The sequence below is a fragment of the Curcuma longa genome, chromosome 3 (genome assembly GCF_044706935.1).
Source record: "Curcuma longa cultivar G26 ecotype Majalengka, Jawa Barat chromosome 3, ITB_CL_G26_1.1, whole genome shotgun sequence".
Classification (NCBI taxonomy): Eukaryota; Viridiplantae; Streptophyta; class Magnoliopsida; order Zingiberales; family Zingiberaceae; genus Curcuma; species Curcuma longa.
Genome location: NC_133863.1, coordinates 14510312 through 14528221, shown reverse-complemented (window position 1 = coordinate 14528221; position 17910 = coordinate 14510312). Strand labels below are relative to the sequence as shown.

General features: G+C 35.3%; 1 protein-coding gene across 1 annotated transcript; it reads left to right on the top strand.

Annotated features, from left to right (window-relative positions):
- Nucleotides 1-1095: 1095 nt before the first annotated feature.
- Nucleotides 1096-16927, top strand: LOC141824068 (putative E3 ubiquitin-protein ligase ARI8). Its single transcript, XM_074711301.1, has 15 exons — nucleotides 1096-1590; nucleotides 2785-2909; nucleotides 3825-3927; nucleotides 4067-4157; nucleotides 7962-8134; nucleotides 8291-8395; nucleotides 8485-8573; nucleotides 11322-11429; nucleotides 11520-11610; nucleotides 11708-11797; nucleotides 14553-14600; nucleotides 15332-15403; nucleotides 15484-15583; nucleotides 15664-15790; nucleotides 16242-16927. The coding sequence occupies exons 1-15, from the start codon at nucleotides 1429-1431 to the stop codon at nucleotides 16519-16521; spliced, it is 1764 nt and encodes a 587-aa protein (XP_074567402.1). The 5' UTR covers nucleotides 1096-1428; the 3' UTR covers nucleotides 16522-16927.
- The last annotated feature ends 983 nt before the right edge of the window (nucleotides 16928-17910 follow it).

Genomic DNA, 17910 nt, shown 5'->3' with positions numbered 1-17910 from the left:
TGTTGGTTGAGCTGTTGAGACAGTATGCTCTTATCAACCTAGTGGTACGGTGCCTCCAAAAAATCTTTTAGGGGGATTTTCTGATATGGGACCGTTTCGACGGTGGGGTCGGTTACTTATAAAAAGTTTACCCCAACATGCCCCCGGGGCATAGTTGAGTTGGTTACGACGCAGCAGACTTACAGAAGACCAGGAAGTCAGGCAATACCCTTCTGCGTCGTGACCAACTGCAGTTTCTCGATTTACCTCCTCACAAATAGTCGTGGGGCCGCTAAGATGGCAGATTCCATTTTTTGCAGGAGAGTCTATTCAATTTTTTGAATTGATTTGAAAAATATTTAATTTATATTTAAAATTTTAAATTTAAGTTAAATTTGAACATGTTTAATAATTTTTTTCAGTCAAATTTAAATTTATAATAATTTATTTAATTATTCAAGAATCGATTACGAGCTAAACTTAAATCAAATTTAATTATTTTTATATAATTTTAATTAAATATATTCAAATTAAAATCTGAATAATTCAAACTGAATTCAAATTTAAATTATCTTGAATTATAATTCCATTAAGATCCTTAAATTCGAATTATCAAATTAAAATTATTTATATTTTTAAATATTAAATTGAATTTAAATATTATATATATTTAAAATTTAAATTTAAATATCTATATTTTCATGCTGTCGGCATTCTTAACTATGACTCGTAGTCAAACCATGAGCTTGCAGCCGCCACGATTCATAATAGGCCATGAGCTCTTCCGATAGGTTGCGATTATTTTCGAGGTTACGACTCTCGCTTTTTGAGAGTTTGTGATTCACAGCTAAAGTAAATAAAATTCTAGTCTTGAGCTGTCCATAGATTATTTTTTAAAGTAAGTAAATAAAAAAACTATATTAATTTTCATACAATCTCTCTTTTTTTCTTATCACCATTGAAAGTAAAAGAGCATTTTTTAATTAGAATAGTAAAAAAAAAAGTGTGTTTTTTAATTAATAATAATAAAATTAACGTTCCATCCATCGATTTTATTATCCAAATTATCCCTCTTTAACGAATATCTTTTTAATCGTGATCCATGAAAAACGATTTAACTACTCTAATGATTCTCCCATCTTAATAGTCTCGTCGGAAAGGGACGAAGCTCCGATCTCTCTCCCCCACCGGCGAAGCAAATCCACCGCACGGGGACGCCCTCGGTCCTACCCACCCGGCGATCCAAGCGGCCCCTCCCGGGCCTCCCCTTCTCTCAGACCCACGCTGTGCTCGCGTTTCCTTCCTTCCTTTCATCCGATTTATCCTACTCGCATTTTGGATCGGTTCGGGGCTCAATCCAGCCCGCCCCCGGCCGCGATCGTTCCCTCCGGCGGAATTCTAGGGTTCCTGGTGCGACTGGGCCGGAGAGCTTGGGGCTTGGGGGCGGAGATGGACTCCGAGGACGACATGCATGACGCCGACGACCTAGACTCGTTGGACGACCATTTCTATAGCGGGGACGCCGCCTTGGGCAGCGACGACGGCGACGAGTACGATTTCGTCGACAACGTGTCGGATGGTGCCGAGGAAAGCACCTCGCATCGCCAGCAGGTGAAGGAGTAACTTAGACGCCTTTCTGTTTCTGCTTTTCATCAAGTTTGGTGCTTTGATGGGTGATTTTGTTTGTGCTGGATTCGAAAGTTACTCATCTTTGTATTGAGCAAGGAAGGAATTTTTATTTAGCTCGGATTGGATAGGCGGTATACTTGTGCTTGGATCCGATGGAATTAAGGATTCGCGGTGTTGGATTTGAGGGTTTGAGTTTCTGTATATCACATCATTTCCCACTTTAAGAATGGCTTTCTTCATTAAACATGTTTAAGGAAAAAAGTTTCTTTTCTGGTTGCAATGTATTGGTACTTCATGAGATTTTGGTGGAAGTAGAATTGATTGTCTGCTTAGCTGAAGGAAATTCCCATTTATGCTATTTACCAATTTGTGTTATGACTTGACACTTTAGATTTTCTTTAATTTGGATTTCTTTTGCCTCTCAGTTTTTAATAGATTGTTGGCGTATTCTGTATTATATAAATACTTTTTTGATGAAAGAAATTTACTTTCCTAGAGATTATTATTTATTTATCACTGGTTTATGTGTCTGTTTAAATGTAAAAAATACCACTATATTATATTTGTACCTGAAATAATCTTTCACAAATATACAATAGTTGAAATATCAGATAGTCAAACATGTGATGATTTAGCTATAAAACTGTTGGAATGTTTGCATGCATTTTCGAAGGAAGTTCCTAATAGTGTCTGATCTTGATTTCTAATGTTATTTCAACATTTCATAATTTTCACTGTCTCGCCACATTAATGAAAAACTTCATTTGAAATTAACTGGATGGTGCAGCTCCATGTCATCTTACTGGTACGTTCATTATCAATCAGGATAAGTACTGGAGGCTGGAGTAACCATCAGGGCAGTTCAAACTTCAAACAATACATATTCCCCCCTAAGCTTGAAATAAATTAGATGACTAACATGTTTTTTAAAAAGTTGTGCCTTGTGATTAATAATTTTCTCTTGGACATTTTTATTATTTTCGTGTGTGATACCTTGTCGTTTTTAAAGTATTCATGTTTCTAAAAGTAAGTCAAACATTGTGGTAGAGTTTACTCTTTAATCAATGTATCAAAGGAATTCCTTTGAGCCTATCCTAACTTTTATTAGTGTATTTTTCACCATTTTTTTACTAAAATTATTTTGTTTTCTCATAACTCTTTCTTTTACCATCACAGCAAAATTATACTATTTTAAGTGAAGCTGACATAAGGCTGCGCCAGGAAGAAGACATAAGTAGGATATCAACTGTGCTTTCGATACCAATATCTGAAGCATGCATTCTTCTACGCCATTATAACTGGTAATGAATATCTTTGTTGCTTTTTCAAATGTTTCTTTCCAAATGTTCCAAACATAAACTCTAGATTGACAATGCTCCCATTAAAAGCAACAAAGATTATGTGTATTATTGTCAATTTTGAGCTGCATCTTTCATCTGTGTTTGGTGAAAATTCAATATTCTTGTCCCCATGTATGATGTGTCTGTGATTAAGACACTTCATCTTGAACTAAACATCCATTATCCTACTTGATTTTATTGGTCACAAAAATCAATTTTCAATAGCATGTTAACTTTTAAACTGTTCCTCTGACATTCTTATCTTTTAAAGTAATATTAGACTTAACTTAATCTCTCTCAGTATTAACTTTTCGCTTCAAGAGTAATGTTGGAACCTCCCTAATCTATCTCTTTAATTTTCAACTTAATCTCGCAAGTCATCATATCACATCGGAACTCTATAGAATCTGTGATATGTTCAATTTGAGGGCGAGTCAAGGAAAAAAAATCATATCATCATTTGAAGATTGTCACCATCTTCATCTTTTGAGGATATCTTTCTTGTAGATCTACATGAACTACAATCCATTCATCACCAACTTCATTATCAAGTTCCTCGATCATTGTAGTAGGACGATTGTCTTCACTATACTAGTCCAATGTCTTTTCATTCTTTTATGAGACTCTATTTTTATATAACAAGTTGGACATATACAATATCAATGCTCTAATTTGAAGTGAGTGATAGAATTGTATTTATTAGTGTTTATATATATATGGTATAATAGTGCTATTTGAATGCATTGCAACAATACAATATATTATTCCTCTTAACTCTTATGATTTAATTTGTGATATATATTTTTCATCACAAACACTTCTATGTTGTAACTTCTTAGACCTCAATTTTCATCTGGCTATGTATTGCATGCACAGGAGTGTTAGTCGGGTACATGATGAATGGTTTGCAAATGAAGACAATGTTCGAAAGGTCGTTGGTTTGCTGGAAAAGCCAAGTGAAATGCAGAATACTAGAGAAGTAAGATCAGTTGACCAATTTATATTATTTCTTTTAATAATTGTCTGTTCAGGGTGGATTTTGGCTATTGAATGTACAGGTGCAAATATTTTTAACTTACCTTTGCTCACTAGTCTGGATCATTTTCTTTTTGTGGCAGCTTACATGTGGAATTTGTTTTGAAAACTATCCTCGTGACAGGATGACTTCTGCTGCTTGTGGTCATCCTTTTTGCGGCACTTGTTGGAGAGGTAAGTATTGTTCCATGAGAAGTCGTAGGTATATAGCTTTGTGTACTGGTCTCCTAGTTTCTTCCTCGTCTCATATAATTTTGTACCATAATTTTCTCTATGATTTTAAGCTAAAGTTTATTGCTAACGTACACTGATGTCATTCCCTTGTCCATGCCTTTGTATTCTGTAGTTTTCATCACTGATGATACTTGAACATCTTATTTTGGATCTTACGGCATATACCTTTGAGTTTGTAGCCATCATATTTCTTTCTAGTTATGAACTCAAACATATGTCAAATTGTATTGAAAATAGAACAAGGAAATTCTGTACTTACTGTCTTCAAGTCTTGTGGTCACATTGCCTGTACTTCTATGAGCGCCTCTGTGTTATCTCTAATTTCTATCTATCCTGGATAAAGGTTATATGCAATTGGTATCTAGTATCATATCATACTAACTAAGCAGCATTGTGGATAATGATGGTAATAGTAGTTATCTTATTTTTTGAAGACTATAAAAACTAATAATAGTACACATGTTCTTGATAAGATATTCTCAGAGGCAACACATTTCCTTGTTTTTTTAAATAACAATTAATTCTTTAAGAAACTTGCTACGAAACAAACTACCTTCTACATCGACACCACAACCCTTAAAGCAAACTTGGCGACCATATGTGCTTCCCTATTTCTACTCCTAGGGATATGAAACCAACTACCTGGTCTGCTCCATCATTCTAATGTGCTCCACTAAATACACAGCGTAGGAGGCAAGTCTCTACCTTCAAGATATTTTACAGAGATCCAAGAGTCAGTAACAGCTACAATAGTACCTATAAACTTCTCTAAGCACCTTGGTGATATTGCCTTGATGGCTGCTCACTTGCTATGGACAACTGATGATCTGCTAATAATCTTACCCAATACAGTTAGTCCGTTACAGGCTTACACCAACAGAAAATTCTGCTATTGAACAAGAAACAGTTGCGTCCTCATTCTTAGATATCCAACTTGCATCATATTAAACTAGCAAATGATTTTTGGAGCTAAAAGAACCATTCTTCAATTGAACTACAGCAGACATATGCTTGCCTTTACAAAAACCAACTAAAATCAATAATTTCAGCCTCAATAATTTGGATAAGCTTTTAAGATGCATATCGTTTCTATTCTTCCAAATGTGTCACAATTGCAATAAACACCCTTAAGAGTTCAGCATCCTCATTCCTCTTTATTTTGATCAACTCCCTCCCACAGTCATCTCCCCTTCTAACACTCACTCTTCAATTGAAAATTTCAGCCTTTCACATGACACAAAAATGGTCAGAATTTTGCTGATCAATTCGTCAGGAAAGAGCTCCCTAAGACCTAAACCAACATTTCAATCATCTCCAATAAACAATTCCATAACTCCAAGATTGACCTTGGAAACTTACAAGCCCACAAAGGTGTTTTCGCTTACAACTTTTCATCTTATTAAATTCAAAGATCTACACGCATCTCCATTTTCATAAAAAAAAAAATCTGAAAATGTTTGATATCATGTCGTTGACCAAGTCATTCACCCAAACACTACCTAGAGAGTATACAATGAATTTACAACCAAGTCAATTAGGACAAGCTTACTAACTTTTGAAATGTGCCTTTCGTTCAAGTTTTTAACTCCCTCAAGGACCTTTTCCACAAGTAAATTATGGGCACTTGCAGGAACCCCTGTAGGAGAAGTATAAGCACCACGACATTTGAAAGGAAAATACCCTTCTTTATACCTAAGTAGTTACATACTCTTATCATCGTCCTAGCACTGCTACTAGTAATTCTCAGATTTCTCCAAAATTACCCTTTGATTAGTGAATCTGTAAAACAATTCTATTACCTCCTTGAGCTCCCTGCAAGAATTACTATTATCCTTGGTTGTGATAAGAAGGTTATCAACATAAATATGAGAAAAAATCACTCCTGTCCACTTGGTTAGATATCTTTAGCAGCAGCATCACTAAATTGAGTTTCTTAACCAAAATAAAACAAAGCTTAGCAAGAAGGGGTATTCAGAATAGAGCCCTCATGAAGAAGACATGCTAGATTTTAGCAAAACTCCATCCATGGTTCTGCGTTAATGTCTCACTAACTCCTTCCTTTTAGCCATACACTGTCTGGAAGGAAGCAAGGGATTTTTTCTGCCATACTTTATTTTTGACACCAACCTTTTTTCAAGCTCCTATTTCCCTCAGAGCAATTAATATTCACCAACACCTCATCCTCCAAACTATTGTCTGCCACAGATCTAACTCATTGACTTTCTAATTCGATATCATCCTTAGAAAGCCAAATTCAGCGTAAGAACAGCAGCAGAAGCAGAAAAGACGTAAGGTTCCATCTATGTATCGGCCCCATCAACCCTTCTAATAGGAAGAGGCTCCCACATAATAGCTCCCTGTACATCCATTCCCACATTACTATCCACCTCATTTGACCCTGCTACATTCACTACTACATTCCCTACAACATTCCCACTTGAGCTAATATTTACACCTTCCCATAAGTCTAATGCTTGCTCTTAACTGAAGAAACTTTAAACTTTCCAACTCCATAGTTGTATGCATATCCATAGTTCCCACCTCAAGAATATAAAAGAGACTATCCACCCTTTTGCTATCACCGTTCACAGCCTTCCCAAAACTTGCCTTCTGTGCCCCTCTAGCCTTTATAAACATGGATCCAAAACCCATACAGTTTGCTAGGACCACAATCACCATGCCCATGTATCTTTGAGCCCTCCAATTTTCCATCTAGTTCTCTCCCCTCCTTTCTCACACCATCGTTATCTTGCACCCTCTTTGACCAAACATCACTTTTGTGCTCCACCCTACCACAAGAATAACAAAAAATAATCTCATTTTTATATGCTATAGATTGAAAGACCTTTACTCTCCAACTTAAATCCTCAGACCCTGTGACATAGGCTTCTTCTTGCAAGCTTAGCCTTGAACCTCGAGATGGTAACCTGATAATTTTTCACCCAGCTACCTACAATAATAGGAACTGGAGGTAATATTTTTTATGAATTGAATCTAGAGGAAGCCTTCACAGTTGAATTCAAGTGACACTTCATCAATGTGCTCTATTTAAGGTCCTATAAAAGGCCTTCAAGAATCAGTGATAGAGGAGCATCATCAAGAAACCATAGACCCCCGAAGAAAGGCCTTTACACTCACCCAAATCATCAAATAAGAAAAATACCAGAAATTAGATCAACTATGCACACTCCCTGCTTGACTCCCCAATTCCTCAGCATCAAAATCTTAACCATCTTCAAAGGTGGAAAAAATTACCGTACAAACGTGCAGCATAGTCTGACTGTCTTCCCCAGATCATGTCAGTTACAACCTCAGTAAGTGAATTTTGAATCTTCTGATCCTATTGACCAGACCAGATTCTTCTCCCTCATGCCACAGTGCTGTATATCAAAAAGACTAACCTGTGACAACAAATGTCTCATAGGAGAAGTGCTAACAAAAGGGTTCTGTGTTGTTGCTATCTCTCCTGCTATCAGCAGATCTCAAATTTCCTTCCGTCTATATCCTAATGATGTTTGATTATAGGTCATATTGAACTTAATTGCAAAAACATTAGAAGCAAAACATCTTGATTGTGGAAGTGATGTTCTAGCTTATTGCTCATTTGGTCTATCTACATGAAAAGTAGCTAAAAGGCTTGAATATATTCTAGAAGTTCATATTTAGATGGCTGGAAAAGTTTTTTTCCCGAATGAACTGTCATTAATCTTGCCAGATTTTAACTCTCAATTACCTGTTCTTCAGGTTACATTAGCACATCAATAAGTGATGGCCCTGGATGCTTAATGTTAAGGTGTCCTGATCCATCCTGTGGTGCAGCTGTTGGCCAAGACATGATTGATCTCTTGGCAACCCATGAAGATAAAGAGAAGTATTCTCGGTATCTTCTAAGATCTTACATTGAAGACAACAGAAAGGTACACTTATCTTACTGCCTTTCTTATCAAATGTAAATATCATTTACAGAGACAACTAATTTAGGAACATGAAAACTTTACTGAGTTCTTGATTTGCAAAAACATCATGAAATCTTTATGGGTGATTTTGCATTTTCTTAATTTTTCCCTGTGCAGACAAAATGGTGTCCTGCTCCTGGTTGTGAATTTGCAGTTGAGTATATAATTGGCAGTGGAAGCTTTGATGTTTGCTGCAATTGCTCATATGGCTTCTGTTGGAATGTATGTATTCCTTGAGTATGTACGATTATGTTTTATTTATCTAGTTTCTGTTTGCATTAACTTTTGAGGTTGGTCAAATGCTAACACAGTGCACTGAGGAAGCTCATCGACCAGTTGATTGTGATACAGTGGCAAAATGGATACTGAAAAACAGTGCTGAATCTGAGAATATGAATTGGTAGGTCTTGGGAAGAGCAAAATTTTGTTTCTCTATGTTTTCAATAACTAAAGTTGATTAGTTGGGTATTTTTACTCTCTACAATTTTCTTATTAAACTTTTTTAAATCTTCTAACAATTGCTTGGTTTAGTGGTAATACCTCTGGAGGAATTTCTACCAAAGATCATCTGTTTGTATCTATATAATAGCACTCCCACTATTGGGAGGAACTTAAACTTGTTGTTCCTGCTCTGAGCAGGGAATTGCCTTACAGACAATGTGGTGCAGGGGCACTTCATCGTCAAAGGCGAAAAAAAAATGCCACATCTACCTCTTAAGATATAAACATCAATCTTGGAAGTCTTTGAGTAGATTTACTTTTCAGGTTAACAATCAAAGGAACACAATTTTGAAATCATTTGTCGAAGCTCAGGAGGGCTATCCATTTCCTACCAAAATATATATGCATTTTGGCACCCAGACCTACTTTACCATGTGAGAATAAGCAATGTTGTGTAATTCTCTTGCTTGCTTGCTTGCCACGCTAGTGAACAAACCAAACTTTGATACTATGTAGACGTTAGTAGGACAACCTAATCATGTCCCAGAACTTCATAGGAATTTAGAATGAGGGCTTGATACTTACACGTTCCTATGAACTTCCTACTCTACCATGTATGAGTATGCCATGCCTAGTGTCACACCTTGCCTGGGGTCCATCTACCAACTTGTAGATGTTGGTCATTGTCTAGATGTCATCCTTCTCTCGTGATATTAAAATGGACAACTATTAGTGTCAACAAAAATAACTAACATCATACACCTCTATCTGGCAAATAAAACAAGTTCCAATGGATAGTACAATTAATGTGACATCTACCCTGAAAATGAAGGCAAACAGACAATGGACCTTAATGTGCAAAGTAGGAATACAACAAAAATAGGAAAGTAAGTATAAATAAGGCTCAACAACAAGTATAATTCACTAGCAGTTATGCATCATCATATATGCAACAATTTGAATTGCAAGCTCATGCAACAGCTAGTTATGTAGCCATCAGTATAGTTACAAGTACATTGCGCTACAGCAGGTTGTTACATGAGAGACTGCTATCAAATAGCATATGTGCGGACCTATAAATATTACCCTCTCTCTTTCACATGCAACTGAGAGCAGTACCTCATATTTTATCCTGTATAACTAATGATAATAGCTATTTAAATGTAAATATAATTAAATAATATTTGGTTGTAAATTAAAGATGATTAGTAACATTAATAATATTTCAAATTAATTATAAACATGTTTTTTCGTCTAAATTATTAGTAATATCTAATTTTTTAAAAAGTATTATATTATCTTCAAAAATGGAATATATTTTTCACAATATATTTATTATCTAAAATAAATTAGTGGTATTATTAATGTTATTTAACAATGTTCAGATTGTTAATTTATTCTTAATACTAATTTAAGTTATTTAATAATAATTAACAACTTATTGATGATTTGATTTATCTTAATTATAAACGTATTACTTTTATTAAGATTTTGTTATGATATATCAATTTAAAATGATATTAATAGCAACTAATTATATGTAACCTGTTAGAATATTAGTTTAGCTTAGTTAATAATAAATTAATAATTTATAACATTTAACCTGAATCATATTCGTAATATACCAGTCGTCATATAGTTACTTTTACATAAGGTAATAATTTATACTTGTATGACCTAAAAACCATAAAACTAGTTCATGGTTTAAAATACGTACCATACTGAATGACATGGACGAAATATATCATTTTGGTAAATTATCAAAACTCGACACCAAAAGACATAGGATAATTTCTCTTACGTCACTTGTTCCAATTGTACTAATGAGTATTGGTGTTGTGTCAACACGTTGGCACGTTACGACATGTGTTAAGAGGAATTCAAGTAATGTTTATTATTTTTATAGCTTGTTTCTTTCAAATTCTAATGCAATTGATTATATAAATTTTTACTTTTATTTTTATAAGTAAATAAGCTAAAAAAATTAAATTACACCCCATTTCCCTAAGAGAAAATGCCTAAAATAGCACCTTTAATTGCAAAAAAAATGAACAAATAATTTTATTGCCTGAGGAAAAACAATATAGAAATCGGGTTGACAGTGCCAATTTCTGTATTGTCATTCCTCAGGTTCCCCCAGGAAAGGCTGCATACCATTTGGCATTGTTGACGCAAATGGTATGGGGGTATTCCCTAGGGGGGCGCCAATTATTCGTTCATTTTTTTCGATTAAAGGTGCTATTTTAGGCATTTTCTCTTAGGGAAATGGGGTGTAATTTAATAAGATTATAGGTGTAAAACATATAAATTCATCTTGACACACATTGAAGTAAAAAAAGAATATACCTCATTCTAGACAAAATCCATGAAATTATGTTCTCCATTTAAGTGTATAAAAATGACAATAACACTGATACCATTGATATTGTTAATTAACTTAACTAGCATAGGCAAAATTGGCTCATCCAATCTGAAGATATCCCTTAACTTTAGATAAGGAAAAGACTACAAAAGTTTACAGATAATGATTATAAATGGTATTTATTCCTCTCGTTATGATACTTAAGTTGTCCAGATTTTTTTTTATGAACCTTGTTTCATTTTGGTGTTGAATCATGCCTTAGTTTGTTTTTCTTTTCTCTTACACATAAATCTATTATCTCATTTGCTTATTTAATTTTTCATGTATCTTTTCTCTCATTTGCAGGATATTGGCAAATTCAAAACCCTGCCCAAAGTGCAAGCGTCCAATTGAGAAAAACCAAGGATGTATGCATATAACCTGCACACCTCCTTGTAAATTTGAGTTTTGTTGGTAAGAATCCTCATGTTCAGAAATCTAGCGTACTCATAATGTCGTCATTCTACCTTGTTCATTTCTTCCACATGATAAGTTTTCTTGTAGGCTATGCCTTGGCTCATGGTCAGAACATGGAGAAAGGACTGGTGGCTTCTATGCATGTAATCGCTATGATGCTGCTAAGCAGGAAGGAGCGGTATATTTTTTTCATCATTTTACTTGCTTTCTTGCAGCAGGAAGCTTTTAACATTCTTGACCATTTGTATATCTTCTTCCTTTGTGACTGCTTTCAGTATGATGAATCTGAAAGGAGAAGAGAAATGGCTAAAAATTCTCTTGAGAGATACACCCATTACTATGAACGATGGGCGACTAATCAGTCGGTATGTGAGCTTTCAACTCTTCAATCCTTTCTATTAGTTCTGTTCTATTACATTTTTATTTGACAGATCTCCCAAAAGGAGCACATGAGTTTGGGTTTTCCCAAATAGTGCAGCATGTTCTATTTTTTCCAAATCATGTACCTTCTCTCTCCGCATACGTAAATTTCTCTTCCACAGAGAACTAAACCAGTCATTCTCATTTGCTATTATTCTTATTGTCAAAACTTGCCCATCTTTTTTTAAAAGTTTATACCACAATGCAGATTTGTAAGATCGAGAGGTATACCAAAATTTTATTTGAATTTAAAACCAACTATCAAGGAGTTCTTGAAAATGTCCTTGATGATCCAAATCATATTATTATCGCAAGAAAGTTATATCATAGGTTTTCTATGAATCTCAAGTAGATTCCATTCTTTTTAAACTCATCATCTACTTTAGAGTCTATAACTGAGGTGTTTTTAGTTCCAACACCATTGTCAGTTCTACTACCTTCTCCTACAATACTGTTAATACCAGAACATTCACCATTAAGGACCTACAGTAGACAACTACAAGACTCTAATTCTTGCCTAGCATTAACTCTTGTTCTAAATCTAATTTGGATCCTTGCATTGCATTTTAGAAAAATGCTCATAATTGGTTTACCTCTTATCTCATTTCCCTTTCCCTTCATTTCTTCTTTGGCTTCATATTATATTCTTAAGGCTATCTCATAGGCACTCTTACATCCAGTGTGAGGACAAGATATAGTTGAGGAAAGGAGATGGGATATTATATGCATATGCTATATGGAATTTGGTACCTTTTTCTCCTAACAAATCCACATAGGTTACAAATGGGTATTTATAGTAAAGACATCATCTGCAGACATTGTGGATTTACTAAACTTGAAGGCACAAATAGTAGCTAAGGGATATAACTAAATTTGTGGAATGGATTACATAGACACTTTTCACCTTTATCTAAGATTGCTTCAGTTTCACCATTCCTTACTTTGGCAATGTGTCATCCTTTGCCTCACCTCCAAGTTCACTTTGATATGGACCTCTAAGCCACCAACCACAATCCAACCAACTCGACTGCATCGAGTTATCCAATGTAACCAAAACAATTTGTTTGCGTCAAGTCACCGAGCTCTCTAAGCTTCTATGTGCACTATACTAAGCACATGTATGCTCGATGCATATTTCAGAAACATGGGTTGACCTTAACTTGAATCTTTGCCAAACACATCAAAATCACAAACCTAACTACTCGAGATGATTGTTGCACCAACAAAAGATATGTTGGGAAACTGAATTATCCTACAGTTGCAAGATTGAACATAGCATTGACAGTGAGAGTGATGAGTTAGTTTCTTGAAGCTTTATGTTGTGATGGTTTACAGTTCCCCTTAAAATTGTAGGCTACCTGAAGAATGCTTAGGAAAAAGGTCTCTTGTATCAAAATTGACAACACCTTTAGAGTATACACTGATGTGATTTAGCAAATTCTTCCACAAATAGAAAATCTGCATTAAGCTATTGCATCCCTTTGAGAGGTAATTTGAGACAAGATTGTTGTTGTCGGATTGAGTGCAAAGGTGGAGTATAGGGTGACTATCTATATATGAACTTATCTGGGTTGAGCAACTAGGGTGACCAAGTTGGTAAAGTCTCTTATTGAACTAATGTGTATAACTTTCCATGCATGTAGCTTCAATTTTAGTGCTCTATTAGAGAACAAAATCCCATAGATTGATTGTCACTTTGTTAGTGTGTGTGGCATAGTTCAAAGAAATCATCATGTTATTTGTCATCTCTAATGATCAATCAACATACTTGCTAACTAAGTGCTTGAGAGGTTTGAGTAGTGTAACAAGTTAAATTTTCTTCATACAACCATCTTAAAAAGTGGTTGTCTACTGGTAGCTTGTGCAAGCAAGGCTGACAGGGTTGAGAAAGCTAGCTAACACATTGTGTTGCTTGATAAAGAAGTCATTAGAAGTTGCCCAATTGATGTTTCCTTCTCTAGCCAAATATTGTGCTTCTACCTTAAACTTTAATTTCTCATGAGAAGTTAAAGTTTATATTTCTTGAATTTTAAATTTGAACTGGCAAAATAGCATTGTGATTTCTAAAGTTAGTTATTTAACACAAGGAAAATAAAAATCAAAGCAAATTGACTCTTGCATTTCTTGGTGTCTTCCATCCCAGGGATATGAACACCTATGCATTTCCACAAATGATTGCACAATGAAACCCTGTTGTCAAGTTGGTGTTAGTTTTAAAATATGGTTTTGTATCTGTGGTTGCATTTTATCTTTTGAACCAAGGAAAAGATCTCTGAAAGGCGAATATATTCTGCCACTGTCATTTTCTTTCGATAACTTGAGTTAGTTTGAGAAGCTTAACCAATAACATATTCCATAATCTTCTCAGTGGTGTTGGGCAGTATATTTTCTGGAATTGTGATACTGGAAAACTTATCTTCTCTACTCTCAAGAGAAGCCTTCTAAGGAAAAGCACATTTACTGCAGATAATAGATTCTGTAATGCTTTTTTTTAGATTGGACAGTTTGGATGTTTTTCATTCTTATGTTATGTTGGCATCATGCCCCATTAGTTTTAGCTCCAAGCACTTAAAGATTTTGTATTCTCGTGGATTTTAAGTCACTAATTTAGTTGTCTCTTTTTATGCCGGTTCCAGCTCCTGGAAAATAATAAAATGCAGTTCTCTATGTTGTTCTGTAATAATTTTCCTTTATTTGCAGTCAAGGCAAAAGGCACTTTCAGATCTGCATAGCATGCAAAATGAAAAGGTAAAGATTTGATTGCATTTGTGGGGTTCTTGGAAAATTTACTTTCTGCGCCTATTTGTTACCATGCATGCCTACTAAGAGCATCCACAATGGATGTTCTAACGGGGTGTTATAACACCCCATTGGTGTTAAACACCATTGTGGAGGGGTGTTATAACACCCCTCCAGTTGAACGCGTTCAATTAAAAGTGGGGTGGGCCAGCCAGGAGGTTGGCCCACTCCACGTGTATTTTTTTTATTTTTTAATTATATTTATTAAAACGGTTAGTTTTAACGGCTATTTTAAAATTGAATAAAATTTTATTAACGGTTAGTTTTAACTTTTATTAAAAAGTTATAAATTTTAAAATTAAAAATTAAATAAAACGGTTAGTTTTTTAACGGCTATTTTTAATATTTTAAATATTTTTAAAATATATTTATTTAATATGATATAATTTTAAGATGATTGAGTGGACGGTGGGACCCATAAATAATGAGTATTAATGTTAAAAGGAATATGAGTGAAAGAGATATGTTGTTATAACGAGTATGTGGCAGTGGACCCCATACTTTTTAATGAGGTGGAGGGTGTTATAATGGGAGTGGGTTGTGGAGCTCTAAGAGCCAGGGGGCCCAGCATGACTTGGAGGTGTGGAGTATGCTAATAATTTTGACCTGAAGGGCTGGCTTGCTGTAATACTAATCTTTCTGATGCGCCAGTATCCTGCTAACAGTTCCTCTTGTTTCAGCTTGAGAAGCTTAGCGACCAGCAAAGCCAACCAGAATCACAGCTCAAGTTCATAATAGAAGCCTGGCTACAGGTAGATTGAGTGAAAAATTGTATCCTTCTGGTTCATTCATCTGACATTCTGACAAAGAGAATTCTTGTTGCCAATATTAGATAGTGGAGTGTAGGCGGGTGTTGAAATGGACGTACGCCTATGGGTTTTATCTACCTGAGCATGAACATGCCAAGAGGCAGTTCTTTGAATATTTGCAAGGTCCATATGCTTCTACCTTTTTACTTTGGCTGCAACAAGGCATGCCATTACTGAAATAATCATGTTTAATTCCTTTTTAGGCGAAGCTGAGTCTGGACTGGAACGTCTTCATCAGTGTGCTGAGAAGGAGCTCCAAATATACCTCGATGCACAAATTCCAATGAATGATTTCAATGATTTTCGTACGAAGTTAGCTGGCTTGACCAGGTACATTTGTTTTAACCCTCATTTGGCATGATAAGGAATTTGGAGTTTGGCATTGGCCCAATTTTTTTATATATTCTTATATAGCATAAGCTATTGTGAACTTAAGTTGTCTACTTGTAAGTAGTTAGATTTTGTGATACTTGCCTCATTCATGATGTCTTGCAAGCATGGGATTGTTGCATAGAAGAAATTTATTACATATACTAATTGCAACAATATTAGAACAATGTATCATAGGTCAATGCAATATAGCTCATCTCCTATCCTGTGCATAAATGGATCTGAAATAGATCCCAAGATTTCCTGTAAATCCCTTTCCATGAATTTGTTAAGTTTATTCTAAGTTGTATATTGCATAATTCACTAAATTCTATAGTACTGTTTTCATTTTATATTTTACTTCTTGCATGACCTCTTGATGTAAGATTCATTTTTTGCCTCATGATGTTAGTGTGACCCGCAACTACTTTGAGAACCTAGTTCGAGCCTTGGAGACTGGTCTAAAGGATGTTGGCTCTTCCAATAACCAAGCCACTTGCAGCAAGAGCTCAAGCTCTAAGAGTTTGGGTTCGAAGGCAAAGGGAGGCAAGTACAAAGCCATCGGAAACAGCTCTAAATCAGCTGGTCCCAGCCGCAGCTTGGATGACAGCAACCTCTGGTCTTGTGATCACTGCACCTATGCCAACCCCAAATCCGCCAGGACATGCCAGATGTGCGAACATCAGCGATAGACCATTATTCGTTGTCCCTCAGCATCATTTTCATCTGTCTATAAAGAAACATTCCGTAAGCCTGTTCCACTGGCCTGTGCCATATTTGGCAGGATCTAGCTTTACGATATGGCAGCCAGAAAATATTCAGTGATATTCTAAGTTATGTGCCCATTGCAAGGTGTGTGAAAGAACAGAAACATGTTAGAAGAAAATTGTAGAGGAGTTTATAGAATTTCCTCTTCTCGCAGTGATCTGTTGTTAAATTATGGACAAGCGGATAGATTCATCTCGTCATGGTGCCCATTGATTTATGTATATCTTACGTGGAACTGATCCTGCTTGTTTTGTTTTCAATCAGATATTGTACACCTGACTCTCTTCAGATACAAGGGGACCTGTAATAGTAACGTTTTTTTTTCTTATAGATCTTGATTACATTATAAATTCCATGTCATAAATGAGTACTTTAGATTCTTGTCTATCAACATGGTAAAGTAGCTGAAAAACAAAGGAACCATGTGAATGTATCATGGTCCACAGTTTTCTGGAGATGAGAAAATAATTGTGTTTGGTGTGTCTTTCATCCCAAAAGCAGCACATCATTGAGTTAGGATTGTGAAAATTCAGGTTTTAATTTTTTATTTTTAAAAAACAATTTAAAGTTTTTAAAAAATAAATATTTATCATCAATTTTTTTAAACATGTTTCTATAATATACTTTTATAGTATATGTGATGCTTCAGTTTTTTTTTTAAAGAAAGAGATGCAGTATTTTTTTTAATTGCATCTGCTTTCAAGTAAACAAACTTGCATTCTTCATTGTCGTTGACAATCAAGATTTGAGTACACCAATTGTATATGAGGTTTCAACGTCAAATGTTGTCCCTAGGGCAATGGTACAATGGTAGGATATCCGGATTGTGACGCAGGGATTCGCGGTTCGATCCCCAGCTACGACGTATTTGTAAGAATTTTCTTCCAAATGGGGAACGCAATCAAAGGATGCTGGGCATCTGGATTGGCCGCTGTATGTGTTTCCCGATTTACTTTGGTGGTCGATGGGAAACTTCCGTAGGACCGAACCGGCCACCCCCAGGGATTGAGTCCATGAGACTGACTGGGATTTATCATTTTTTTCAACGTCAAATGTTGAATTATCTTTCTTGAAGTCCATTCATAGTCATTCTTTATATATATAGATGATTATAGACCAATAAATTGCAATGGCGGAATAAGATAAAACACAACTAAAGAAATTAACCAACATATCAGTGCAAAAAGAATTCAAAAAGCTTCAACTATTGAAAGTTTATGCCGGCATTTGCCAAGGCCAAGGCTTAATTCAACTATTGAAAGCTTGTGCCGGCATAACTAACTAAATCCAATCCTAAGAATACATATCAAATT

Excerpts from the sequence above, each read along its gene's own strand:
- LOC141824068 (XM_074711301.1), top strand. The coding sequence starts at position 1,429 with ATGGACTCCGAGGACGACATGCATGACGCCGACGACCTAGACTCGTTG. Across the intron at positions 8,135-8,290 it reads ACATTGAAGACAACAGAAAG|ACAAAATGGTGTCCTGCTCC; the intron begins GTACACTTATCT and ends TTCCCTGTGCAG. Across the intron at positions 11,798-14,552 it reads GATGGGCGACTAATCAGTCG|TCAAGGCAAAAGGCACTTTC; the intron begins GTATGTGAGCTT and ends CTTTATTTGCAG.